Source organism: Furipterus horrens, unplaced genomic scaffold, assembly GCF_987537825.1.
Source record: "Furipterus horrens unplaced genomic scaffold, mFurHor1.1.pri manual_scaffold_8, whole genome shotgun sequence".
In the NCBI taxonomy this organism is placed as follows: Eukaryota; Metazoa; Chordata; class Mammalia; order Chiroptera; family Furipteridae; genus Furipterus; species Furipterus horrens.
The window spans coordinates 99,299,605-99,327,354 of NW_028327178.1; the positions used below are offsets into that span (position 1 = coordinate 99,299,605).

The 27,750-nt window shown below is 52.8% G+C and overlaps 2 protein-coding genes across 3 annotated transcripts in view; one reads left to right on the plus strand and one right to left on the minus strand.

The window, feature by feature from the left end:
* The window catches only part of TOX2 (TOX high mobility group box family member 2), a 114,389-nt gene extending 102,228 nt beyond the window's left edge, over nt 1-12,161 (plus strand). Inside the window, 7 exon segments of the mRNA XM_090286434.1 lie at nt 6,193-6,432; nt 7,931-8,158; nt 8,631-8,711; nt 9,462-9,725; nt 9,727-9,858; nt 10,563-10,690; nt 12,064-12,161. Coding sequence (XP_090142560.1) covers nt 6,193-6,432; nt 7,931-8,158; nt 8,631-8,711; nt 9,462-9,725; nt 9,727-9,858; nt 10,563-10,690; nt 12,064-12,100 — 1,110 coding nt within the window. The 3' untranslated portion in view covers nt 12,101-12,161.
* Nucleotides 12,162-22,187: 10,026 nt separating this feature from the next.
* Nucleotides 22,188-27,750, minus strand: part of JPH2 (junctophilin 2) — a 59,751-nt gene continuing 54,188 nt past the window's right edge. Inside the window, exons 3-7 of one of the 2 annotated variants that reach the window (XR_016512784.1) lie at nt 27,071-27,189; nt 25,363-26,078; nt 24,459-24,553; nt 23,473-23,532; nt 22,188-23,141 (exon numbers count right to left, since the gene is read on the minus strand). Coding sequence is in view for 1 of the 2 variants with exons in the window: in XM_090286435.1 (XP_090142561.1) it covers nt 24,473-24,553; nt 25,363-26,078; nt 27,071-27,189 (916 nt within the window). In the remaining variant the exon portion in view is untranslated. The remainder of the gene's footprint in view (nt 23,142-23,472; nt 23,533-24,458; nt 24,554-25,362; nt 26,079-27,070; nt 27,190-27,750) is intronic. The other variant, XM_090286435.1, reaches the window with a different exon arrangement.

Sequence of the window (27,750 nt, forward strand, 5' to 3'; positions counted from 1 at the left end):
AGTGGCTTGATAATTTTCCTATGGGATCTGATCCTGCTCAGAGATTAAGGAGCAGTCTCTGGGCCCTCTGGAGCTGAGGCAGGGGCTTCGGTGAGGGAACACAATGGGCAGAACTGTTGTGGCCTCCAGGAGAGACGTTCTGATTCCCCAGGAAGCATGTGGAGTGTGTTCAATGACACTGTCCGTGTCTTTGAGAAAGCAGGCAGGGAGTGGTAAGGGGGTGTTAGTTCTCCGAATCAGCAGAAGGCAGGAAAGAGAAAAGTGTGATTTCCTCTCTCCCTACTATGAGGGGGTACCCTCAGCACTGGGGGCTGCTCTCCATAGAGCTTGCAAATGGGGAATTTGTGAAAGCCACCTGTGTTTCTGCCACCCTGAGCGTCTGTCCAGCCAGGTGAACCTAATTACATTCCCAGCGGCTCCTCGTTCCTGTTCCGTCTGTTTCGTCCTCCCTGGAGAGGGTACAGGTGTGGCTCCTGGAGGTGACCATATGCTTCCAGGAGAAAAGCAGGAGGCGTGGTTCTGTCGGTGACCAGACATCCTATAAGTGTCAACTGTATGCTGGGCCACCTGCGCAGGGCTGGGGAGGCATGTTGTGTGTCTGCACAGAAGCAGATGCTTTGGAAAGACTCAGGAGGAGGGTGGAGGAGAGAGGTCAGGGAAGGCTTCTCTGAAGAGGTGACATTTCAGTTAAGTCTCCAAGGACCAGTGAGCCACAGTGGGGAAAGTCTGTAATTCTAGAGAGAAGTCCACATGTCCCTGGGAGCTCCAGGAAGGGGCTGGAGAGGTTGGAACGAGAGATGGTGCGGATCTGTGTGGGCATTTTACAAGGCTAGGACAATTCTAGCGGCCGCTGGGGAGCTACAGAAAGATTCTGAGCAGGGAGGAGAGGCTTCATACCCCAGAAGGGTCACTCTGGTGACCAGTATGGCACCTGGACTCAAGGTAGCCGTGCTGGAGGCTGAGAAAGGGCTGGTGTCTCTTTGGGATCCCCCTAAATCAGACCTGACACAAAGGTTTGGGTGCAGGTAGTTTGGAGGTGGGGGGGGGGGGTGACCGCGGCAAGCCCTGTGCAGGAAGAAGGGAGATGAGGTGTTGAGACTGGAAGAGACGGAGGCCAGTAGAGGGCTGGCTGATGAGCTGTGACCATGGTGGTGACTGGAACACAGTCCTGCCACAGCCCCACTGAGAGGTGGATGGGGCCAAGTCAGGACTCAGAACTGTCCCGTTGAGGGGAGAGGACTCCTGTCCCATGCTGGGGCCTTAATTGCACAGCCTTCCAGGCATTGAGATGCAGGAAGCCATTAACAAGTGCAGGAACCCCCTGTAGGGGATGGGGGTGACCTCCAAGGTCAGCCAAGCACAAAGGGCAGGGCCCTCTCAGCATCAGCTGTAGCTGACTAAGACAAAGGGCAATGGTTGCTGAGCATCTTGGGCAGAGCAGCGTGGATTCTGATTGGGGAAGGGGTTCTGTGAGCTACTAGAATGTTTTAGAATGTGTGGAGGGATGGTCAGACATTGTCTGACCACTTCTGCATACTTCTCTGAGCTCATCTTTTTTCCTTTTAAAGCCTGAAATTCACTCACGGATTCACATGGTACTGAGTGGGGGTGGGGGGTATAGGAAGGAGGGAGGTTGGAGAGAGCCTGAGAAATGCCGAGTAGTTGCAGGGAGGCGGGGGGTGGGGGGACTGAAGAAGACTAGAAGGACTGGCTAGAGCCAAGAGCCTGGCCCTGGACAGAGGGAGGAGGGCTGTCAGGGGAGTCAGCAAGCCCAGGAGTCCAGGGCTGAGGAGCGTCTTGCAGAAAGCGGCAGAGCTTCAGGAGAAACCCAGCTTCCCTTTTGGTATCTGTGTGATCATGGGCCTATCTATGAACCTCTCTGAGCCTTGATTCCTCAGCTGGGGATGATTCAATTACCTCCCAGGGTGACTTTGGTGATTAAATGTCATATACAGAAAAGTACTTAATAAAAAATGTCTCCTCCTCCTGCTGATGAGGATGGGGTGAGGATGACGAAGATGATTATAGTGGTGTAGATGGTAATGAAGACTCATGTCAGATGGGAGAGGTCCAGGTGACAACCAGGACAGACAGTTCTCGGAAGAAGTTTGTGCTGGGAAGAAGGCAAGTGGGGACAGAAGCTTTCAGGAGGCCAGAAGTAAGGGAGACGTGCACTTATCGATAGGGACTGATGGACCCATTGGGTGCTGATGGGATGCAGTCCACAGAGAGGGGAAACCAGAGGCCCCAGTCGGAGATGACTTAAGTGGGGCCCCTGGAGCAGTGCCTGAGATGAGGATTCTGGGAACATTGTTTATTGGGGAGGTTGCTGTCAGGAGGAGGCGGCTGCGGGAAGGAAGCAGGGTCCACAGAGGACGAAACCCAGCAAGGAAGTGGTCTCAGCTGGACATGTGGGGAGCTCTGGGGCAGGTCTGCCCTGCAGAGGAGGGAGCCCGGCCTTTTGTGCCCCTGCATCGGTCCAGCAGTGGTTGAGGTCTGCTGCAGGGTGAGGCATGGAGGTTGTGGGGTGTCGTAGCCTGTCAGGGGAGGCAGCTCCCGCTTGGCCAGTGACGCTGCTCTGGAGAAGAGGCCAGGGGCCAGCACTCCCAGCACTGGGCACAGGTGCAGCATCACGGTAAGAGGGATCTGGGTCAGACACCTCCAGGGCCTGCGTCAGGGCATCCTCAAACAGCAGACCTCACATTGGGGGCCTATTTTTTACTTTGGCGAGATTAGGACAAAAATTTTTAATGCCCTAGAAATCTAGGATGCTTAGTGGCTATACCTGTGTCTTGTTGGATTGTATCTACTAATAATAACCAGCCATACAGTCTCTTTATGTAGCGGGCCTGTCTCCCTAATTAACTGTGAGGCCCTGAAGAGCAGTTGTGGCGGGGTAGGGGGCTGTCATCCCAGAGCTCTTTTGTCTGCTTATCACAGAGCAGACATTCGGGAAAGGTCTGACACTCATTTATTGAGAACATATTTGTAACTGCAGGAGTGAAGTGGCCCGCCCACCCTCCTGGAGACCCTGGACCTGCTGAGCTAAATTTGACAGCATTCCAGATCCCACCCAACCCTGCTGTTCTATCTTTAATTTTATTCAGTGGGACCAACAAGCATTTTGATTTTTCTGTGGCAAGGTGCTGATCTAGATATTATTGTAGAAATAGAAATATAAAGGAAAATCACCGGACACAGGTACAAAAATTACAGCTCTAAAGGGGGTCCATTCTGAAGGTCCTACTCCGATGAATGGGGAAAGCTGCTCATAATTTACAGACTTCAATAATGTAGTGTATCTGTGTGATGAGAAAAACTTGAAATCAAGAAAGATTGCTTTTAGGTAAAATATGTGATTGTTGGATTTTAAAATGCTGTTAAAGCCACTGCAAATAATCCAATAACAAGATTTTCTCCCCAAATCGAAGAAGGATGTTAGAGAGCTCAAAATTATGACTCAAAAGATAAAAGACGCTAATGATTCAATATGTGTCTTTAACAGGAAATTATTTTTAAAAGGCCAATGGAAAAGAGGCAATAATCCAAAATATAACAGTAGAAAATATCACTTATCTGAAGAAAGTGGAAAGTATTCAGCTCAAAAGAGCTTATCGAGCACCAGACAAAATTAAATAAATACAGCCTACATACAAAAATAGCATCATGCAAATCTGTCTTATTTCAAAGACACTTTGGGCTAAAAAATTACTTACAGAGGCAGTTACCTTTGATTGAGAAATGAATTCAAATAAATCAAGTATGGGAAATATATGGTATAGAACACAGTAGTATGAGCAATAAAAGTAGCAAGCCTAGAGTTAATGTCTAAGTACTGTTGTTATCATGGTATGGAACTTAATGTAGCTGTCAAAATAATGATTGCAATGAATTATTTAATGAAAAAATTATCTGGGACATAAACTACTAATGGGAGAAAAATTTAAAGCTTAATTTTTTTTTTTACATGAGGACTCAGAGATATAATACAATTGCATAAAATCACTAGATAAAACTTGATCAACAAAGGAAAGATGGGGAAGTCAATAAGCAAAAAAAAAACAAACAAACAAAAAAAAACAAACCGAGAAGCTGTAATATCTGTGAACAAATACTATCTTTATAATAAATATAAATGGATTCATTTTTCTGGTTTTTAAACAATATTGTTATATACACTTTGACAACTACTTTACTTATCCTGATTTATTCTTCTGTTATTTTATTCTGTACTTTCTGCCTGTTTGGGGGTGGGTTGATTATTTGTGTTATTTATGCTTTCTTTGCCACAAGGGTAAAGGAAACTCGAAAGAAAAAGAAAGATACAGACAAGATTGAGTCCCATCGGCTCACAGACTCTTTGGAGCTTGTTGATCCCATAGGGAATGACTATATTCTACCCCAAGTCTGATTCGAAGAAGGAAATGAAATAGCCAACGATGTCACATCCTCTTCAATCCTCACTGATTCTGCCCCATTCTGTTGCCACAAACAACTCACATTCCATCACATTCTCAGGAGAAGAGGCAGCTGGGGAGTTTCTCCTACCAGGACCAGCATCCTCTCCTTCTTTCCTTTCTCCATCCTTTAAAGTCCTGACCTACTGTGTCCCAGGGACTGCCTAAGGCACTAGGAATACAGTAGTGAACAAGCCCTGTACTCATGGAGCTTCCAGAGGAGAAGACAGATGATAGACAAACGAAATAACTGTAGCTTGAAATAATGAAGGAAATGGCCCTAGCTGGTGTGGCTCAGTAGATTGAGCGCTGGCCTATGGACTGAAAGGTTGCTGGTTCGATTCCCACTCAGGGCACTTGCCTAGGTTGCGGTTGCTGGCCAGGTCCCCTGTTGTGGGTGTGTGTCAGGCAACCAGTCGATGTTTCTCTCACACATCCATGTTGGATAGAAGGGAGGAAGGGAGGAAGAGAGGGAGGGAAAGGAAGAAAGAAAGAAATCTTTAAAAATCAGAGAAGAATCAATAAAGATTAAAATGATATTAAAGACATAGAAAACAGGGGAGTAGGGTGAACAACAAATTTCAGATTTGATTCTTTTGAGGAGAAAAAAATATCCCACATCATAAAATAGAAAACCCATGAGCTTGCCTAATGAAGAAAAAGTGAGAGAAAAACATAAATATTTGCCATGAGAAATTAGAAAGAGAAAATAACCACAGATGCAGAGAAAATAAAAATAATTAAAAGAATATGCAAATTGGTTTGCCTCACTGAACAGTGTGTGTGTGTGTGTGTGTGTGTGTGTGTGTGTGTGTGTATAATGTTTAAATAAAAAGTATATTTTTCTGGGGGGGACAACTGGAGGGAGAGGTGTCACTGGGTGGAGGGGAACAAAGGGAAAAGAAATTGGGACAACTGTAACAGCATAATCAATAAAGCATATATATTTTTTAAAGTATGTTTTTCTAACTATATGCTTTGTATGAGAAATGCCTATATGTAAAAATCAGTAGCTTTCTTGCATTCCAAAAATAACAAGTTATAAAATATCATCAGGAATAGTTAATAAGAAAATTACTGAGCTATAGGAAGAAAAAGTCTTTGGAAAACTTTATTAAGAGATTTATTTATTCTATGTATTTAACAAACCCTTATACAATATAGGGCTTACTATGTGCTAGGCACATTTAATCCTTAACAGTCCTAGGAGGTAGGTTTAACTATTATCCACATGTTTCAAATGAAGAACCAAGGCACAGAGAGGTTAAGTAACTTGGCTAAAGTCACCCAGCTTATAAGTGGCTGAACCAGGATTCAAAACACTGTCGGCTTCCAGCGTCTGTGCTCTTTGCTCTCCTGCTGCATAGTGAATAAATGCAGAGATATACTGTGTTCCAGGAGGGAAGGCTCAGTATTTTAAAAGGATCCATTCTCAGCTGGACTGAGCTGTCCAGCAAGGACTGAAATGCTGACTGTCTGCCAGCTTGAATGTCCACAGAAAGGCAGACTCTCGAGGTGCAGGTCTCCCCACAGGTGCACTGAATCATGCAGGGCTCAGAGCAGTGTGGACTCACACCTGTCAGGGATCCACGGGGAAACCACGGCTCAGAGTGAACGGAGCTATCACCTTCCACTTCTCACCTGCATGCCCCTCCCCTGGGCCCCGCAATGCCCATGTGATGGTGGGGCAGGACAGGTCCTTTCTAACTGAAAATGCCCTGTCCTCCTCTCTTAGATCCAGGAGATGGTCCACTCGGAGGTTGCTGCCTATGACGCGGGCCGCCCAGGGCCCCTGCTGGGCCGCCCGGCGATGCTGGCCAGCCACATGAGTGCCCTCAGCCAGTCCCAGCTCATTTCTCAGATGGGCATCCGGAGCGGCATCACCCACAGCTCCCCGTCGCCCCCAGGGAGCAAGTCAGCAACCCCTTCTCCCTCCAGCTCAACTCAGGAGGAGGAGTCAGAAGCGCATTTCAAGGTAGGCAGGGTGGGGATGCAAAGCCTTAGGGTGCCCTCCCGTCAGCGGGAAGATGGGCCCTGCATGGAATGGGCATCACCAACCTCTAGAAGAGACTCACGGAGCTTAACTGTTCCCTTTGCTGAGAAACAAGGCAGAAGAAAATTCTGGAAAAAAGTGAAGTCTTATTCCTGAATGGTCCGTGGGTCATTCCAGTGACATTTGATGGCGTGGGCAAGATCCTCAGGGTCGCGTCGTATGGCCTTGTAGGTGAAAATATTCTGACAAAAATGTGTGTTCCAGCAGAGGGTGTCCTTGGGCAGCACTGACCTCCAGATAGGGCTCTAGAAGTGACCCCTCCACTGGGGACATGACCCCTGGAGGCAAGGGTGGTCCGGCCTCTTCAAGCACATATCAGGGTGAGAGCTCACCCGCTGACCAGGCTCTGGCCCCTTCTTGACACCGGCCAACTCTCCCTCCCTGTTGGGGAGAACCTTGTTTAACTGGGGTGGAAAACAGAGGCCCGGAGGGCCAGGGGTGGGTAGGCACGCTTGCCGGGAATCTCCCAATGAACTAGGGGCAGAATCAAGACTTGAGCCCGTACCCCCTGCCTCTTCCTTCTTCATAAGGGCCTCCCACCCCTTTCCACGTGGTGGCCCCGCAGAGGCCTGGGCAGTAGCCGTGGTGCCCGCTGCAGAGACCCTGACCTCCAGGCCAGGCTGGGCGCCCCTGGATCCTGGTCCAGCTCCATCATCACAATAATGGTCTCTCCTGTAGACCAGGCAGGGGTGGTTTTTATTTTACTTTTTATTTAGAAAACACTTCCTATGGGCCAGTGTTTTAAGCGCGTAATAAGTATTAATGCATGTAATCCTCGTCACAACTCTATGGTAGGTGCTATTATTATCTCCCATTGGCAGATGGGGAAACTGAGGCACAGGGCGGTTAAGTGGCTTTATTTTGATTCATTCTTCATTATTGATTAGGGCATTTTTATACTCTGTAAAGATTAACTTGGGGAAAAGGTGATAGACATGTAAACAATCTCTGATTACAAGGTGAATTAATTTTTCCCTGTAGAGATGCAAATGACTTCTGTCCAGTAGAAACAATAAAATTAAGCCCTAAAAGTGCTAGTTTTACTACTCTATAGAGCATTAACCAGTTTCTCTATTTTTTTTAATCAGCTTTACTATCATGCTGATTGTCGTTAATGAGTTAAACAAAGAACCCAGGGCTCCTATCGTGTGTGTGTGTGTGTGTGTGTGTGTGTATGTGTGTGTGTGTGTCTGTCTGTCTATCTGTCTGTCGGTCTTGTCTGCCTGTCCATTGCCTCCCCTACCCAGGCAGTGGTTGGCCCAACAGAGTGGGCCAGGCTGCCCAGTTCCTGGCGTGGTCAGTGCCTGTATATGAGCAGGGGCTAACAGGCACGGATGGGCTCTGCCTGAGGCTGGGGTGGGTCCCCTTTGGCAGGAGTTCCTGGGGGTCTCAGGTTTTCTGACTCCTCTCACCTGGGCAGATGTCGGGAGAAAAGAGACCCTCAGCTGACCCAGGGAAAAAGGCCAAGAACCCAAAGAAAAAGAAGAAGAAGGACCCCAATGAGCCGCAGAAGCCGGTGTCAGCCTACGCGCTCTTCTTCAGGGACACTCAGGCTGCCATCAAGGGACAGAACCCCAGTGCCACCTTCGGGGACGTGTCCAAAATCGTGGCCTCCATGTGGGACAGCTTGGGAGAGGAGCAGAAGCAGGCGAGTCTCCATCCCTTTCTGTGCCATCCCCCCTTCCAAGGCACTGGGATCCCAGAGCCAATGACATACTTGGAAGGTCTGGAACCAGGCCCAGCCTCTGGAACTAGAGGCTCTTGCAGAGGTTTTGCTGGGCTCAGTTTGCCCATCTGTAGAATAGGAAGTTAGGTCCCTTCCAATTCTGCTGTTTTCCAGCTGCATTCACTAGCAACTTAACTGTTCTGGGCCTCTGCTTCCTCATTTGCTTGTTAAACAAGAACATCTCAATCCACCTCGTCCTCCAACCCTCAGAGTCGGGGTTCCAGGCCAGAGCTTTCCCATCCCACTGGCCACATGCCTGCGGCCCTGTCTCGGGGGCCTCCCGGGGGAATAGGGAGTAGAAATAGCTCATAGGCAAAGGCCAGCTCACAGTGGTGTGACCTCCTCCTGACCATGTGACCTCTCCCCAATGCTGCTCATGTCTTGGATCTTTCAGGCCTACAAGAGGAAGACCGAAGCAGCGAAAAAGGAATATCTGAAGGCTCTGGCAGCCTACAGGGCTAGCCTGGTCTCCAAGGTAACCCCTGGACTCCTAGGCACAGCCTGCTAAGTGGGACCACTGAGGGTGGAGCAGGCCCTGAGGCCCATGGGAAAGGATGGATACTACTGTGGTCATTGCTCCAGTGCACCTACTGTGTGCGCGCCTCACGCTGGCCTCTTTACATGTATCTCGTTTCATCTCATTCTTCTAACAAGAACTCAGTACTCAGAGAGGTTATGCGTCTTGCCTCAAATTATCCAGCTTGTTAGGTAGCTGGACTAGGAGACAAACCCATTTTGCCATTCTTCAGATCTGGCCTTTATTCCTGACCACACTAGCTGCCTCCTCCATCAGCACCAGCAGTGCAGGAGGCTCAGGATGGCGGTGGACATGTGGCCCAGGTCGGGGTAGGGGTGTTGTCTGGAAGCTATTACAGAGGACGCGGCATCTGGGTTAGGCCAGAAAGGGCCCAGCAAGTCAAGGGTACAGCACATGCAAAGGCACAGAAACTGGGGCGGAGCATGAGTACAGGACGGCCCTGTGGCCTGATGCCGGCCTCACTGGCCAGGCCGAGGAGCACAGGTGCCCCCCTGGGCAGGGGAGCCTCAAGAATTAAAGCAGGGCATGGTGGGATGGGCAGCAAGGACCCTGAATGACCTCTGGTTAGTCCATTGATCACCCCCAAGGGGCCACAGAGCCAGCCAGGGCCCATGTCAGTGGGTGGCAGAACCACCTGGTCTCACGGCGCCATCTTCTCCCAAGTGATGGGTGTCTGTCTCCTTCCAGAGCCCCCCGGACCAGGGTGAGACCAAGAGCGCTCAAGCCAACCCACCAGCCAAAATGCTCCCGCCCAAACAGCCCATGTACGCCATGCCAGGCCTGGCCTCCTTCCTGACGCCCTCGGACTTGCAGGCCTTCCGCAGCGGGGCCACCCCCGCCAGCCTCGCCCGGACACTGGGCTCCAAGTCGCTGCTGCCAGGCCTCAGCGCATCCCCGCCCCCTCCACCCTCCTTCCCGCTCAGCCCCCCGCTGCACCAGCAGCTGCCACTGCCCCCCCCACGCCCAGGGCGCCCTCCTCAGCCCACCTGTCAGCATGTCCCCAGCCCCCCAGCCTCCTGTCCTGCCCACTCCCATGGCACTCCAGGTGCAGCTGGCCATGAGCCCTTCACCTCCAGGGCCACAGGTAAGCGGGGCTGATTAGAAACGGGCCCTTCTGGGACCCCTTGTGGGGAGGGAGGCAGCTTTGGGGTTTTAAATACCATCCCTGCCACTCGCCAGCTGTGTGGCCTCAGCCCAGGCACCTTACCTCTCTGAGCCTCAGCTACCATGTCAGTGAACGAGGTTTGGTACACCTTAGCGGAGACGTCCCGGCCGCAGCAAAGAGCTGACGAGTTGCCAGACAGATTGTTCGGGTCCTTAGCATACTGCAGGCCCCCCAGCCCTCATCCTCTGTCTGCTGCCGTCCAGCCTGAGGGGCTCTGGCCACCGGGTTTCTGCTCGGTCAGCCTGGCCCCTAGCTCTCCCCAGGGCCCTCGAGGCCTGAGCCCTCTAATGCTTCTGCAGACACTGTCCCAAGGCTTGCATGAGGTCACTCAGCCCACTAACTCCATTTTACAGATTGGGAAACTGAGTCCCCAAAAGGAAAGGCCCTGAAAGCAAAATCTTTCACCCCACGACACAGCTAAGACAGCGCTGTATTTTTCATATGGTGCTCCACAGGGGAACAGGAAGAAGCCTTCCAGGCCGAGGGGAGGTTGTGTGTAAGCCTGAGGACGTGCCTCTGTGAATACCTCGGGCACACACAGTCCCTCTTCTCCCCCCACTGCCTGAGACATACACCCCGTTCTCCCTCCTTTGCTCACCTGCCTCCTCCTCCGCCCTCGGCAGGACTTCCCTCACATCTCCGAGTTCCCCGGTGGTTCTGGGTCCCGCTCACCTGGCCCATCCAACCCCACGAACAGCGGAGACTGGGACAGCAGTTACCCCAGCGGGGAGTGTGGCATCAGCACCTGCAGGTCGGTCCCCACCCCAGCCGTGACCAGGTGCTGCCTTAGTCCTGGGATGACGGGAGGGGTAAGGCGGACACGGGCCACCTCTGCCACGGGCGCCCGCTGCCCCAGCCCTGGCTGTCGGCCTGCCCGCTCCTCACCCTGCCAAGCCGACCAGTGACGGTGAGCGAGCAAACATAGCATGTGCGCCCCCTTCTGACATGCCTGCGGAGAGGGTCTACCCGGATTCTCTCCCCCACACCCTGGGCAGGTACAGATGCTCCCACGACAGCCCTTCCCCAAAGTCAAGAGTACTGGGGGTCTTCAATGGGCCATCAGAGAATGTCAGAGCGTCCCCTCACATGGAGCCCAGACCGAAGCAATGCCCTAGTCTATGTATTTGTTTTTATTGAGATATGTCATTGACATATAACATGTTTCAGATGTACAACATGATTTGATATACATGCATATATTGAAATGACCACCGCAGTAAGTCCAGTTAACACTGTCACCTCACAGTTAATTTTTTCTCCTTTGTGAGAACAGCTAAGATTTACTCCCAGTGACTTTCAAATATGCAACGTGGTGGCGTCAACCCTGTCCGCTGTGCTCTGCACTACGTCCCAGGACCTGCGCACTTGATAGCTGGACCCCCCTCACCATCCTGCCCACCGCCGCCCCGCCTCTGGCAGCCACCAGTCTCCTCTCTGGGTTTATGAGCGTGGGCTTTTTGTTTTGGGGGATGGGGGGGTTATGTTTAGATTCCACATGTGAGATCCTTCGACACCCGTATTTCCCTGTCTGACCCACTTCACTCACTATAACGCCTTCAGGGTCATCTCTGTTGTCACAAACGAGGGCCCTATTTTAAAAACACACAAAACACCTGCCCTCCTTTAATTCTGTTTGAAACGTACAAAAGAAACAGTGACTTAAAAACCAAAGGTGACTTGAGCGGGGAGGGGGCGGATGGAGATGGAGGAGGGTAGGGGGGTGGGGGAGGGATAAATGTGTTGGAAAAAATAAAATTTAAAAAATGTGTTTGTACAAAAACAAAATAAATAAAATTACCATTTAAAAACTAAAAAAAAAAAAAAAGTGCTGAGAGCGATGGTGGCATTAGAAGGATGGACACACCCTGTTGCCTTCTCCCAGCACTGAGGACACGGTGGTCCCCTGCCGGGACTCCAGCACGGGTGGGTCATCAGGAAGGGGCCAGCGCGGCCGCCCATCCATCCTCAGGGGCAGCTGCCTCCAGGGTGGGGGCCGAGGGCCCGCGAGCAACTGTCCTGGCGCTCCTGGGGCCCTGCGTCCAAGCCCCGAGAGCCCGTGACACCAGGGGCGCGGGGGGGGGGGGGGGTCCCATCAGCTCTGACAGCCCCTCCTCTCTCCCACAGCCTGCTCCCCAGGGACAAAGCTCTCTACCTCACCTAATCCCGCCTCCCCTCTCCTCCCCGAGGCTGCTGGAGGGGCCCAGAGCAGAAGAGAGGCCTTGGCAGGAAGCAGGGTGTCGCGGAGAACAGTGACGCGCGAACGCCCCACGGCCGAGTCTCTTCCTTGACCTCTTGCCAGACTCGGCAGAGGCAGCCCGGTGCCCGCCGCCAGCCCGAAGAACCTGCAGGCACCTTCTGCCCCTGACCTGCTTGCTCCAGGGTTACTGTAGCCCCTGCTCCTCGTCCTGCACACCGCACCCTACATCAGGCTCGCGTGGGGCTGCCCCGGGAGGGGTTGCTTAGCAGCCGGAACGCAGCCTCCGAAGCACAGGGCAGGGCCCAGCCCCGCCACAGACGCGCGACTGTGGTTTTACGGTGTGAACCAGAGGTTACGAAACCTATGGACTGCTGGCTCCGTGTAAGTAGTTGACTAAGTGTTTTAGAACTGTGCTGAAGACATCTGTAAGAGTATTTTGTGGGGGAAAGTAGTTTCCTTTAAGGTAAGAAGCATTTTATATGGCCCTTAGCACATGCTTTTTAAGTTTGACCTGAAGGGAGACGTGCAGAGAGCAAGCGGCTGCCGCGCCGTTGCATCGTCTGTCCGGCAGCGAAGTGGGCCGTGCCAGCCCCACTCGGAGGCGTTGCGCCTTTTTTTTCTTTCTTTCTTTTTTTTTTTTTTAACCGTCTGCCCATCTGTTTAAAATGGCCGCCGACGACTTGGGTCTATTTATGAAGAAAACTTTAGAACAGAAATGGAGTTTATCAGAAAGTGTGTGTGGTTTGGGGTTTGGTTTGGGTTTGGGCTCTTCACGTTATTTGCAGCTGTTTCCCGGCCCCGGCAAGCGTCCGGCTCAGTGCCCAGTGCTTCTCTCCAATTTCTTTATAATAAAACTTCTGAAAACTCAAAAACGTGTCTGTCTCTCTCTGCACTGTGTAAGCCAGAGCCGGGCCTCCCGAAGAGGGGCATTTGGCGGTGGCTTTGCCAGGAGAGAGCCCTTGATGTCAGCCAGTTTTGAGTCAAGTCTCACCTGCCGTTTGGCCGCCCCCGAGGGTCTGCTGGGTGACAGGGCCTCCCGGGCCTCGGGGTTGCCATCTGTGAAGGATGATAATTGGGGCGCAAACACATAGGGTTCTTGTGATGATTTAAATGGGCATGGTATGGGTGCTGGCCATGCAGGTAGTGATACTTAAAAAAAAGAAAAGAAAAAAGAACAATTTCCTGGTACGGAGGAGCTGTAATGAGGCTGCTGCTGTTGGACCTGTGACCCAGCTATTTTGAGGTGACCTAGTCAGAAGAGCCCCCACCTGTCAGGCGGCCCTCGGGGCCTCTGGTCCTCTGATCAAGTAGCAGTTTCTCCATGAGAAGCTTCCTCACGGGAGGGCATGTTGCCATCCACGTTGGAGAAAGAAAAGTGAAAACCAACCCAACAGACAAAACCAACACGCTATCCTGTCGGGAGCTTCGCTGCAACGCGAAGCATCAATATTTCATGGGGTTATGGTTTCCTTCCTCCGAGGAGCTTGTCAGGAGCACGGTGACAACCTGGACGGTGTGATGCTCACCTCCTGCTTCTACATTGGAGAACACAGTATCTCTGGGCTCCGTGCGGACAGCCCAGAGGAATAAGATGTGAGGGTGTGGGTCCAGCATCAGAGGCAGAGGCCCTGACCTGCCCCCTTGGCACAGCACCAGGAGCTCTGGGGTCCTTTGGAAATGTCCGCATGCCAAAGCTGGCCTCTCAGAGGGACGCTCAAAGACGCCCATGCAGAGTCTCAATACCCTGCCTAAAGATGGCAGGGGGTTGCCAAGTTGATGCGTCCTGTGACCCCAGAGAGTGGGAGTGGAGCCAGTGGCCCGTGGGAGGTACAAGAAGGCTGATTCAGGGCCATGGAGTGAACATCACCAGCAGTAGTGGGTGCCGTTGGCTCCTCACCCAGATCCTGAGTGTTCGCTGTTCACTGTTCACAGCTGCCCACTTGGTCCCAGTCAGTGCCCTTGACCGGGAGGTGATGCCCCATCCCCCCAGATCTGCCACCATCTAGTGACCAAATAACAGAGCAGCCAACTCTGTGGTACCATTCACGCTGCAGAGCACCCCGGGGTCTGGCTACGGCAGGTCTCCGGCTGCAACAGCATCCTCGGTCAGCTTCCGTCCCCACATCCCGCCCCATCACCTCCCTCCCCTTCTGAGCGCACCCCCTCCCCATAAATCACTTGAACTGAATCCCCACCTCGGGCTGTGCCTATTTCTAAGGAAACAAACCTGTGATACCAGCTGAGCACAGTGGGGCCACATCAGTCATGTTCCTCTTTCACTGGCTCCGGCCCGACCTGTAAATGCAAGACGTACAGCCCCTGAAACGGACCCAGTGCTGGCCCAAGGGGAGGTTGGGTCTCCATGTGTTCACAAAGAAGCCCTCTTCCTGGGGATAGTCTGCAGCTTTCTTTCTAGGCCACCTCGTGATGGTGACGGCCACAGCCCCAGGAGCCACCACGGGCCCAGTGCCACCCTCACTGTACAAGCACTGAGGTCTCTGCCACAGCTGTCCCCACTCAGCCCCGAAGCTGCCACCTGGGTTCCACAACCTCGTCAAGGACCATGTACCACAGCAGCCGCGCCACCCCCAACCTGACAAGGCCAGGCTGTAGCCTGGGCCCGCCATACCTTGAGGCCGCATGGCTTTGCCTGGACCCCAGACTGCGCCCCGGCCTTGTGAGGAGCCTCGGGTCCTGCCTGCACTGGCCTAGGGACCAGAGCCATCTGCCCTTCCCAGTTGAAGGGCACCTGCTTCGATTCTCCATCTCACAAGTCCCCCCACGACTGTGCCGGGATCCTCACAGGAGGTGCAGCCTGGGCAGAGGCTGAGCTGCCACCCCAGAAGGGAGGCGTGGGTAATCCTAACACCACGCAGCCATTATTTCTTCCACGCCAACGTCCACATACGAGCAGAAGGTTTGCAAGGCCTTGCGTGCAGAAAAGACCTGACATGCTATTACACGTTCAGAATATTTTTAATTGCCCAACGCATCAGTTGTTACTTAGCTCTGCTCCCCAAATTGCCTGAAACGAATACCCCAAACCCACCAGATGCCAGAGGGCAAGCTTTCACTCAGCAGGGGCTGTGTGTGTGGGGGGGGGGGGGGGGAGACAGGTAGGAAGGGAGGCTTGGAGCATAGCCTGCCTAGGAGAATATCGGCTCTGCTGCCTGTATGTCAGATGACCCTGGGCAAGTATCTTACCTCTCTGTTTCCTCCTATGTGACATGGGGATAGTAATAGTCTCCTGTTCAAAGGGTTGTTGTAACAATGAACTAACACACATAAAGGTCTCAGAACAGTAATTATTGTTGTTATTTACTCTCCATACCAGAAGGTCAAGTTTTTTGTCTTATGTATTAGTCAGAATGTGCTAGGGTCTGCTGCAGTAACAACTCATGATATCTCCATGGCTTCAACACTAAGTTAACTTCTGGCTCACTCTACCCCAATACATACTCACTGGGTGCCCCCAGGGTACCGTGAATCTAATACTGCCTCCAAGGGATGGGATGGAGTCTGGCAGAGCACTGGGCAGGCCAGCCAAAAGAGGAGGGACATGGAGGTCAACTGGGATTTGGCTGTTACCCTCAGCACTGGACTGAATTCATACATTGAAGTCATCTCCCCCCAAGTGATGGGATTTGGGGACAGGGCCTTTGGGAGGTGGCTGGGTTTAGATAAGGTCTTGACTGTGCACCTTCATGGTGGCGTTGATGCTCTTATAAGAAGAGACACCAGAGAGCTTCTTTCTCCCTCTGTCTGTCTCTCTCTGTCTCTTTGTCTGTCTGTCTGTCTGCCTGTCTCTCTCTCTGCCATATGAGAACACAGGGAGACAATAGCCATCTGCAACCTGAGCTCTCACCAGAAACCAGTGGCACCTTGATCTTGGATATATAACATCTAGAATTGTGTGGCATTTTCTGTTGGGGAGGCCCCCGTCCGTGGTGTATTTTAGGGTGCCAAGCTGACTAATGTCCCCTCAGAATGAGCAAGGGCTCCGAAGGGACAGGGAAAGGGAGACAGGACCCTGTGGAGCCGGAGACGCAGGGCGCAGCAGGGCTCAGCAGTGTGAAATCGTGCCTGTGGGACCCCGACCCAGTCATTTCACGCTGTTTTATGACAGCAATTAGCATCTACATGGGGGGAAGAATGTTAATGTCCAAGGTCCTTGACTTCAATTTTTAAACTTGAGTACTACATGTATGTAGCTTGAAAAGTCAACTAACTGGACCATGCAGCTCACAATGACATGGCTGTCATCCCAACGCCCACCAGCTCATACCACACACCCAACTCTTTCAGCTCTTTCCTGTTATTTATTAAACAAATATGCATATACTGCTATTGCTTGACACCCACTTTTCCATATTATTTATGCACTTCTTTCATCCCCCATCAGGAACACCTGTAACACTTACTGAGGGCCTACTATGTGTCGGGCATTTTACATATGAAGTCCGTTTTATTTCTCACAACCACGCTGTGAAATAGCTGCCGTGAGCCCCGTTTTACGCCGGAGAAAACGGAGGCGCAGAGAGATGGAATAATCGATCCCAGAACAAGTCAGTGGCAGAGTCAGAGTCTGACTCCCAAGTCTGTCAGCCTCCGCACTCACACACGGGGCTCACACACGGACCATAGGGTTCCTCAGCCTCGGCACTACACCCATTGGGGGCTGGATAATTCTTTTCAGTGGGTGAGGGCGCTGGGGAGGCACTACCCTGTGCATTGTGGGAAGTTTAACGACATCACTGGCCTCTACCTGCTAGAGGACAGTAGCATCCCTGCCCCCCACGTGTGACAACCAAAAATCTCCCAATGCATTGCCAAATGACCTCTAGAAGGAAAAGGCACCCCAGTTGAGAGCCACTGATATATCAGAAGCTTTGGCTGGGCTTTTGATCACTACATTAGGCCGGGAAATAGGGCTCTGCCTTTTGGGGTCCCGCTCTGGCTGATGCCCTCCCTACAGGGCTAGGGGTCCGTGGAGCCAAGCAGACATGCCACCTGAGCACTCCGCCTTTCTGAACCACGTTGCACTTTCCAGGGGCCACGTGGGCTTGTGGCCAGTTCTCTTGGCTGCTGGAATGTGCACTCCTACACCTGACAGGTAGCCCAGGGCAGAGGGAGGTAGGCAGGGCTGGTGGTCTGGACACACGTGTGCACCCAAGGCCCCGCCGCGGCAGGAGGATTGTCAGAGGTGGGAAGGGGGGGTGGTGGGCTCTGGGCAGGGGCCTCCCTTTGTAACATGAGGGCCGGCCTGCCCCAGCCCCCAGCTGCAGGTGGCACTGGTGGGAATATGGTTATAGGTCATACATCAGTTTGAAGAATTCAGTCACTTTTGTGGAAAAAAAATAAAAAAACCCACCTATCTCTTTGCTTCTTCCCCTGATCTCCCAAGGAAGCTCCAAAATAAGTGTGGTGAAGTCCATATTCCATGTTTACATTATCATTATGTAAACTAATGTTTACTGATGGGCCACATCGTTCTTTCATTCTATTTTTCCCTTGAATAAAGGTTTGTGATTTGCTCTTCATGTGTTTAATTTTCCCGTGCCCCCCATTTGGCCCCAAATCGCATGAAACTAGAAACCCGCTCTGCCTATACAGACACACAGCGCCCCAGTTTGCGCTTGCTCTCGCATGCGCTCTCTCTCTCTCTCTCTCTCTCAGCAGCCTTCCAGCGGCATCTGAAGCAGCCTTTCAAGGTTACTTAGCACATCCCCTTGCTCTTCTCCACCGAAGGGTCTTCTCCTTTGGATCCCACCTACTGGTCTTTCTTGTTTCGCTCCTTTGTTGTGGTGGAACGCATCTGCCAGTAGCCTTCTAAGAAAAGGTAGATGGCAAAGAAACTCACAGACTGCCAGTGTTCTTATTCTCCCCTCACACTCGGTTGACAGTTTGACCAGGGAAGGTGTCTGCGTTGAATGGAAGCCACTTTCTCTGCGAATTCTGACGGCATGGCTTCATTGCCTTCTAGCTTCCAGCACAGCTGTTGAAAAACCCAGTGTTACTCAGCTTCCCACTCCTTTGCATGTCGCTTGGATTCTCCTTTTTCTCTGGTAGCTTTTAGATTTTTCTCTTAGTCTGCTGTGTCGTGAAATCGCACAGTGATGTATATTTAGGTGGGTCTTTTCCATGATACCAGCTCTAGGTAGTCCCTTTCAATCTGAAGAGCGCCAGATGGCTCATCCTCTGACTTCTGTCTTACTCCTAGACCAATGTGCTGAGGACTGTGGGTAAGTGGAGAGTATCTACCCAGCTGAAGAGCATTTACGTTCAATGTGTTTTAAAGCACCATGCTGGCCTAAACAAGTTTGCCAGCCAGGTGAGCAACTGAGCATCTAGTTTGTGCCCTCTAATGAAGATATGATTAAGAGTATGGGCTTTGAAGACAGACAGACAGACAGACAGACCTGGCTTGAATCTTAGCTTCTTTAGAATGCAGTGGATTTCAAATCACAGAGCTGTTGTATTCAGGGAAAGTGCTTAGTGCAGGGAATCGCTCAGAGTGTTTGATTTATAATAGCTGCTATTATTGTGGTGAATCAGAAGTAGTGATGGTGATGTTTTGTTTTTTGTTTTTTTTTATAAAAGCACCCCGCTCCTCCTACTACCAAGATTACTCTATCCAGCAAAGCTATCATTTAGAATGGAAGGGCAGATGAAGTGCTTCCCAGACAAGGTAAAGCTAAAGGAGTTCATTATCCCCAAGCCATTATTATATGAAATGTTAAAGGGACTTATTTAAGAAAAAGAAGATCAAAACTATTAACATTAAAATGACAACAAACTCACAACTATCAACTGAATCTAAAAAATAAAAACAAAATCCAACTAAGCAAACCAGAATAGGAACAGAATCATAGGTATAGGGGTCATTTGGAGGGTTATCAGCTGGGAGGGGGAAGGGGGAGAAATGGGGAAGTGGTGCAGAGACTAAGAAGCATAATTGGTTGGTACGAAATAGGCAGGGCGAAGTTAAGAATAATATAGGAAAGGGTGAAGCCAAAGAACGTATATGCACGATCTATGGACATGAACTAAGGGGTGTTGAGTTGGTGGGGGCAGGGGGGTACTGTGCAGAGGGGAGCAAAGGGGGGAAAATTGGGACTACTGTAACAACATAATAAAATATACTTAAAAAAAAAAAAGCACCCTGCTCTTGAGCCAATTAATGAGATCACTCATATACAGAGCAGTGGCACCACCTGGTGGTCATAATTTCAAACTGCAGTGTAGCGGACCTAACAGAATGTTGAGGAGCCAAGTTGGGCTTCAGAGTCAAACAGACAATGGTATTCACCCTCCCGGAAAAGGAAGTCAAGAAGATTCGAGATGTCAAGGGAAAGAGACAGGATTCAAACCAGCGACTTGATTTCATAGCTATTGCCCCGAACCACACTGCTGTTATTCCATCACATAGCAGTGTCTGACCCACAGCCACCTGACTCCATCAGGTGTGGGGTTTCCCTTCTCTTGGTGGGTCAGCAAGACAAGGGCAGAGAGAGGGAGAGGCAGGGAGAGAGGGAGGGAGAAATTCAGCCTCCATAGACAGAGTTTTGCACAAAGAAAAAATTAAGAGCCTATATAGACTTCAGCACACGTGCCAGTTTTGTGTTATACAGTTTAGGATTTTTGTTGTTGTTTTGAGTTTCATATTAGAGGCGCTCCATATAATTTTTTCAGGCTCGAAGCCTCCAAAGGTGGTGATTGGGCTGGTTTTCTGTTACATGCAGCCAAAAGCACCTCTCCCAGCACAGCCATATCCTCTGTGGGTTCATCAGAGATCATGAAAATTGCCTTCTTGCCGCAGATCCCAAATCTGAATCCCGCAGGTCCAGGGTCTCCCCTTTTTCTCTTCCCTGGAAGAGTCCTGCTGAGACCCCAAGCCAGTGGTCAGTGATCATAGGCCACGGCAATGCTCACATGGTTGTTTTAAGTTCCTCTATGGCACAAGACACCTTAAATGAACCCAAACGCGGCAGAGGACCCAAGTGCTGCACCTTAGCCACGAGGGGGCGCCTGACTCTGGCCAACCTTACCAGACTCCCAGGTTCCAACAGGGACCCAGGATGAGCTGCCTTTTTAAACCATCCAAGGTGGTTCTAATACAGCCATCCTGCTGTCCCTAACCCCTCACTTCCATTTTACACGGTGCACAGACACACACTAAGCCAGTCTATGGACCAGCCAACTGGGCTGACTGCTCACCCACTTCCTGGTTGAGTATGTTGGATCCAAGGCCTAGGGATTAGAACTCTCCTCAGTCCCACTCTGCCCCACCCCCACCCTCCAGTGGTCCCTCCAAGCTCATCCTTCTTCCTGGTGATCTCTGGATCATTATGAGGTTTGGGAAACCTCTTTACACCCTTAACACACCTCATTCCACCCTCACAACTGCACTGCCTATGAACAGGCGATGAAGACAGATTACGGTCTCCTCGGCAGAAGAGGAAGCTAAGGCACAGATAGATGGAATGATTGACATACAGCAAGTCGGTGGCTGCCCTGGGAAAAGAACTAGGCGATCACTGAATCATTCCTGGACCTGCCTGAATTTGAGCCTGTTGATGGGCAGAGATCCTCTCCAACAACCAACATTTAATGGAAAGTGTTGACTCACAAGAAAGACAACTTCTTTCCTACCACTGACTTGCTGTGCAACCTTGGGAAAGTCTCTTCTCCTCTCTGATCCTCTGTAGAGTTTGAAGATGGTTTCTGGGTCCCCCTCTGAGACGTTCTGTGACTATCTGAACCACCTCCACCCCTTTGGTGCTTCGAGGTCATCAATCAAAATGCACAGGGCTAGTGACAGCACTGGAGTGCCACAGCAGTAGTGACCCAAATCTCCATTCTCAACTGCTTTCCACAGCTGGGCTTTACATAAGCTTCAGCACTTCATGTAATCCTTACCACCACCCCAGGAGCTACCTGGTTCTCTTACCTTTCCCACTCTACAGATGAGGAAACTGAGGCTCAGAGAAGTAAAAACTAAGTGGGTGAGAGAGACTGGAGCCCAGAAAGACCCAACCTCAAAGGACGGGCTCTTCTACCACGTGCTGCTCAGAGAAGCTTCTCGAAGTCGGCTTTAGAGATTCAGGGTCTGCCCTATAAGGTTTGTGGCCTTAGAGCTGCCCCTCATGAGGTACTATGGGAACTATAAGAGAGAGATAGAGCCTGGACCCGCATGGCCCAGAGGCCCCCAGCCCTCCTCCTCGTCCCCACCCCCACCCCCCCGTCCAGCATCCTGGGCCCACACGCAGACACAAAAGCCTGTGAGCAGATGCAGGTTTATTAATGCACAGACCGCAGCATCCTGAACCCTTGCCTCAAACACAAGCCCCAGGACCAGACCCGGGAGCTGACAGGCCTGGACCAGACCAAGAAACCTGGACAGTGACCCCAGAGCTATGGCCTGGAGCCTGTCAGCCCTGAGCAGTGCTCCCAACTTGACCCCCTCATTCCTAGGAGTCCAGAAAAGCCCAAACACAGGTGCAGAGCTGAGGGCCCTGCCTGGGGGAGGATGGAAGAATCCACAGGCTTCTCTCTGCAGAAATGCCGTCCACGAAGTCCTGGCAAGGCTTGAAGCAGCAAGTGTGATGCTGGACCCAAGTGTTCAGGGGGAAGGGAAAGCAGACCCCATCAAAAGCAAACTTCCGGTTGCACAGCTGGACTGGGGAGGCCAGGTCACAGCTCCAAGGCCCCCAGGTCCACAGTAACAAAGGCAGGAGAGCAGCAGCCCCTCCAGTTCTGCCTGGATGTCACTGCCAAGTCCTTCCCTAGCCTGGAGGGGCCTGGAACGTTCCCTCCATCCTCCCAGGGGCAGGGGGCCACCAGCCCTCAGCTTCTACCCACCCCCAGCCCGGCACGGGGGCCCGGAGCCCCAGTGTGGTACCAAACATCTGTAATGGGCTGCATGCAAACTTCTTCTGCCACCCAAGCCGAGGGGCTTATCATCATGCAGACTGCACCAGGTGGGAGCCCTGGACTTGCTCCTTCCTCCCTGGGGAATGCTGGCTGACAAACAGCCCGTCTTCAGCGCCTGCCTGAATGTCTGCCCTGGGGAATCTGCCTGGTCTTCCAGAGGCTGCCATGCTCAACGTCCCCTGAGCCTGCAGTGGGCCCTGGTGAGGGAAGCGGCCAAACCGATTCACAGGGCATTGCAGCAGCTTTATCACGCCTGTCCCAGGGCTCCTGAACGGTGACCCCTTGGCACTCCAAGCCCCTGAAAGCCCTAAATGCAATGCCAGCCCGGCCTCAGGCACACACAAACACGGGGGCCATCCTAACTCCCCTTAGCCTTCTTCCCATCCCCATCCCCGGCCACCTGGTCAGTGGCTTCCTGGCCAAAGGCTCCAGTCCCTCCACGCTCCTCCTCTTCTCTTGGTCCAGAAGGGGAGCTAGCGGGACAGGTGGGAGGAGACAGGAGCACTGTTCCTGGAATATGCAAACCGAGCATGTCCGTTTCGTCTACTGCCATCCAGAACACCTGTAAGCAGGGAACAGAGTGTGTGCTGGGTCAAGACAGTGAAAGGAAGGGACTTTGCACTGTCTGGGAGTGTCTCCCTCACCGCTGGCCCACCGCAGGGATCTGTCAGCCCAGCAGGCAGAGGTTAAAATAAAGCGGAGAGGGAAAGCAGGGAGGGGGCTGGGATTTAATTAATACTCTGGTTTGGTGGCTTCTCCCAAAACACACAAAATCCCAGAGAGGGAGTGACCTAGGGACAAGGTGAAGGAGTGGAGGAGGATGAAGGACAGGAGCAGATTAGGGCCTTCCCTGCCCCTGAGCAGAGCTCCAGGAGGGTTTCCAGCACATTCTATCCCTCTGGGCACCGCCACCGCCCAGCACGGGCACCATGGGAGGCCTCCTTCAGTGTTTGCAGTCTGGGTGTGAGCTGGGACCCAGGGCTCCAGGTCCAGAGTCCAGTCCTCCTCGGCCACCCTGCCTCGCGCTGCAGAAAGATGGGTCTCTCCATGTCCTCAGCAGGATCCCCTGGCTCTGCAGAGAGACAGCAAGGGGGTCAGGTGAAGGAGGGAGGGAGGGACGGAGGGTGCACAGAGGCTCAGCCAGCTTCAAGGCAGGGTTTGAGCTTCAGGGGCAAGATTCCCCCACCCCCACCCCTTGCCAAGCCCCCAAGCCCCAGGGTAGCTTTGTCCTATGACTCTGACTCAGTGGGATCAGAGACAAGGCCCTGGGGCCTCTTCTGGCCTCACAAGACACAGCTTCACATTCCCTCCAGATGCTGCCTCTGTTCATTTTCACGTGCTGTTGCCTTTGCCCGGTTCACCACTTCCCTTCCTCCGTCCTCCCCCACTGCCAGCTGGCTCACCCCTTTCCATCCTTCAGGTCCTTAAGTCCTCGGTCCCTGCAGCTCTCAATCCCAGATCCCCTAAGAAACACGTGGCATTCACCCCCAGGCCAGTATTGTCACTGGCTGCATTTACACGGTGACAGGACAGGGTTTCCTTCTCCTCTGGGGCTGGGTGGGATCCCCCCACCCACACTAAGCTTGGACCAAGGGAAGAGGGTCTTTGTGGGGGCAGAGCAGCAGACAGAACCCCTCTTAGCATCACCAAGCACAGCATTTACCCTGTGAAGCCTGGTCCCAGCAGAGGAAAGATTTTGTCTGGCAGACACCCGATCCCGAGACCAGTGAGGAGCACTTCCCTTTAACCCAGCCCACTTCACCTTTTCATGGGACCTTACTTAGCCCCCCTCCCAGCTCCATCAGTGGGAGAAAACCAATGGGTGGAACCGACTGACTGGCAGAAGGGTTTCAGGAAAAGACCTGGGGGCTGGGGGGCAAGAGAGAAAGGGCAGCAGAGAGAAGAGGGCCATCCCAGGTGAACTCAGTCCTGACCTGTGAGTGTCTTGGACGAAAGGGGCAAGCACTGTTTTGCTTGACATCTGAACCACAAGCCTTTTACATAATGAACTGGAAGTGAAGGCTTTACTCCCACGGTGTCCACCCCGTTTCTCAGGACAGGAGTGAGTCCCTGCTGTATCCCTAGGTCCCAGCAAAGCAGTTTCTCAGTATGTGTTGGTCAAATGAATGAATAAGTGAGCAAAGCCCCCAAGTGCTCACCTCATGGAAAGCAGGTTCTCTGCTAATGAGGAGCTAATGAGAGGCATGTGTGTGTGCACCCACGCATGTGCTCACACATGCTGGGCCTCCCTCGTATGATCTGTCAAAGTCACATTCTAGGTCCTTGCCTCTCGACGAAGGTCCACTAGGCGGCAGGCCCTTTTATCCAACAGTCCAACACCCTGGTGCCCGGAACTTTCTATGGGCTCCACCCCCTCCTCCCAGCATACCTGGTAGATGAGGGTCAGGTCAGGAGGTGAACGAAGAGGATAGCCAGGCCGATGTTAAGCAGGATCACCATGCAGATGAGGACAGTGTTGGGGACCTGCGAGCAATGGAGAGAGGCTGCCTGAGTCCTCAGGGCCTCTGAATCACTCCCCGCCTCCGCCCCCATCACAAAGGGGTGGACAGAGGAGCAGAAACTTCCAGAAGGACTCTCCTGAGAGCACCTTCCTGTTTTGCTCCTTGCTGTGACCAGCACCTGAAGAGCAGACCATCAGAGCTAGAAGAATTTTGGAACATAATTAACCAAACCACTCAGGGTCCAAAGAGGGGCAAGGCTGTGTTCCAAAGTACACGGTGGGCAGGCAGTGCTGGGCCTGGAAGCTAGGAATGTGGCCTTCTCCACCAGTTCCTCCAGAGCCACACTCATCGGTCCCTAGGTGCCGAACTTCGCTCTTCATTGCTGCGATTCCCAGCTCCCTACCTCCTACAACAAGCCCGGAGGTCCAGGACCCAAGCCCTAGCGGGCCCTTCCTCCACCCTCAGGAAGCCCTCCCTGCTACACCTTCTTATAGCAGCACTGCTGGTGCCCAGCTGGGAATCCCCTGACCCTGCAGGTGCACGCACTCCACCCCAGCTACTTAGAGCTCCCAGCTGCTCCCTTTTCCAAAGAGCCCTGCGGGCCAGAGAGCAGGTACGAAGGCCAGCCCCCACCCCACTGTGGGGGCACTTCAGTGTAACTTATGCTCCCAAGTCTACCGGGGATCAGGCTGCATTTGACCAAGCCCACACCCCTGCTGGGGTTTCCCCCTGCCCAATCCTGTGCATCACCCTCGCCAACAGAATTCTGCCTGAAGCTCGACCACCTGTGGGGACCCCACCTTGCACACCTCCTTCTGCCAGCAGCCTCACCTCCTCCACCTCCACCGCGGCCTCTGCCGCCAGCGCTGCCTCCTTCCGAGACTTCTTCTTGGCCCCAGCCTTGGTCAGCCCTCGGGCCTCAGTCTTGCGGGCCTTGGCCTTGGGCTCGGCTTTGGGGACGATGGGCTTGGGCTCCAGCTTGGCGGGGGTCTCGGGCGCCGGCTCCGGGGCCCGAAGCGCGGCGACCTGCACTGGGGTGGTGGCCGGGGGCGCGGGCGCGGAGTCGGGCTCGTGGACCTGGGGCAAGGGCTCCTCCTCGACGGGCGGCGGCGTGGAGGGGGCGGTGCGCACCGCGTAGCTGTGGTACCCCTGATACCGTGCGACCTCCGGCTCCCGCGAGGGCGCGGGCAGCGCCTCCAGCGCCTCGATGGCCATGTGCTCGGTGGCGGGTCGCGCTGGGCTGCGGCGGCCACCGGACGGAGTGACCGGCCTGCTGCCCTCGGTGCCGGACTCGCAGTTCCAGGCGCCTGGGCTCAGCAGGCCGTCCTTAGCCGCTCCGGGGCGGGGTCGCTTGGGCTGCGGGGGTGTCCCGGCCGGCGACGGGGGGCCCCCGTCCGGCCGAGGGGTCTCGCGCTCGTGCAGCTGCGGGCTCTCGCGGGGCCGCTCCGGGAGGCCGGCAGCACCGGGGACCCGGCCGGGGGGCTCCAGCAGGCTCTCCGAGTTCTCTAGGATCTCCTGGAGCAGTCGGCGCTTCTGGTACTCCGGACCTGCCGGGGTAACACCGGGAGGAGGAGTTCCAGCCTCGCCCCCACCACGGGGCGATCCTGGGCGGGCTGCTTAACCTCGCTGAGCCTCGTTTATTTACCCAGCCAGCACCTACCAGCCGTGTACCGTGGGCCAAGCACTGTTTGAAGCAATTTCCAGATACTAACTCACTTAGTAGTTCTAGTAACCCTATGAGGTCGATGCTATTCACCTCCGTTTTACAGATGAAGAAAGGGAGGCTCAGAGAGGTGGAATCACTTGCCCAAAGTCACCCAGCTGACGAAGGGTGGAGTCAGGACTAGCATCCAGGGAGTCTGGCTCCAGACTTTATGTTCTTAATGGTGACACTGGTCTCTTTCCATTCCCTTAACTGAAAAACTGGCCCAATCATACCTATGTCATAAATACTAGTAAAAGGATTAATTGGGTGGGAAAATGCAGGGCCCCTCACACGGTGACAGCTATTGCTATGACCCCCGCAAGGCAGAGGCAGCCAGCCAGTGTCATTCTTCCTGGGACCAGCAGAGGGAGCGCTGGAACCAGAAGCGACTTAGCCTCCCCAGGCACAGTTCTGTGTTCCAAGCAATAATGTTTAGAAGACAAATCTAATCGTGCCACCCCCCCCCTTAAAACATTTAATGCAGAGAAAAACAACAACCCACCCTGAGGGGCTCCCACCACTCCGTGCAGGTGCAAGGTCTGTACCAAAGCCAGGAGGTCACCCTTACTCTGCAGCCTCATTTCTCAGAAAGAGACAGCCTGGAGTGGGGCCAGTCCACAAGAGGGGGCCTCTGAGAACCCCACCATAGGTATGAGTCTCCTGTGTCATACCACCCCATGTTTGCACCATGCCCACAGTTTCTAGAACTCACAGGCAATCGTGAACCCACTTGGATATGTCAACTCTCTAGCAAACAAAGAAAAAGCAAAGTGTCCACCCCCCAGGGACCTCCCCCAACCTTGAACTGCCTGTCCCCTCCTTGGCTGGCCCTACCTGGCTGGTAGAAGTCTGGAGCCAGCTCTCTGGCCAAACTGCGGGCAATGTTGGATTCTTGGTTGGCGGCCAGGGCGGCCTGTTCCGCAGCCTCAGCTTTGGCCTTGGCATGGCTTGTCCTAGGAGACAACATGATGCAAACTCAGGATCCCTCCAGAGAACCAGCCCTCAGCTCCTTCTCCCAACTCACAAAGAGACACCCTGGACAGAGCATTCAATCACTCAGGCCGTCAGTGAGTATTTTAGCCCTGTGGTCCAGACTGTTGTGCATTCCCTAGACCATTTATTCTTCTAAAGGGCACACAAATAGACAACATTTCCCAGCCTCCCTTGCAGCTAGGTATGGTCAGGCTAAGTCTTAGCCAATGCATTGTGGGAAGAAGGGATGTACACTTTTTCCAGGCCTGGCCCATAAAAACCTCTCTTATGACCCTCTATTTCTTCTCTTCTTCTCCTGCTGCTGGTAAAATGGAGAGGAGGCTAAGGCCCCAGAACAGGGTAGTTGATCTTTTTTATGTCACAGACCCTTTTGGCATCTGGTGACACCAATGGATACCTTCTCAAAATTTTTTAAATGCATAAAAGACACATGACTACAGAAGGATCGAATTATATTGACGCACTGTTACCAAAATGCTTTAAAAACCAAATTTATAATATATTATGTCCTCTTTTATTAA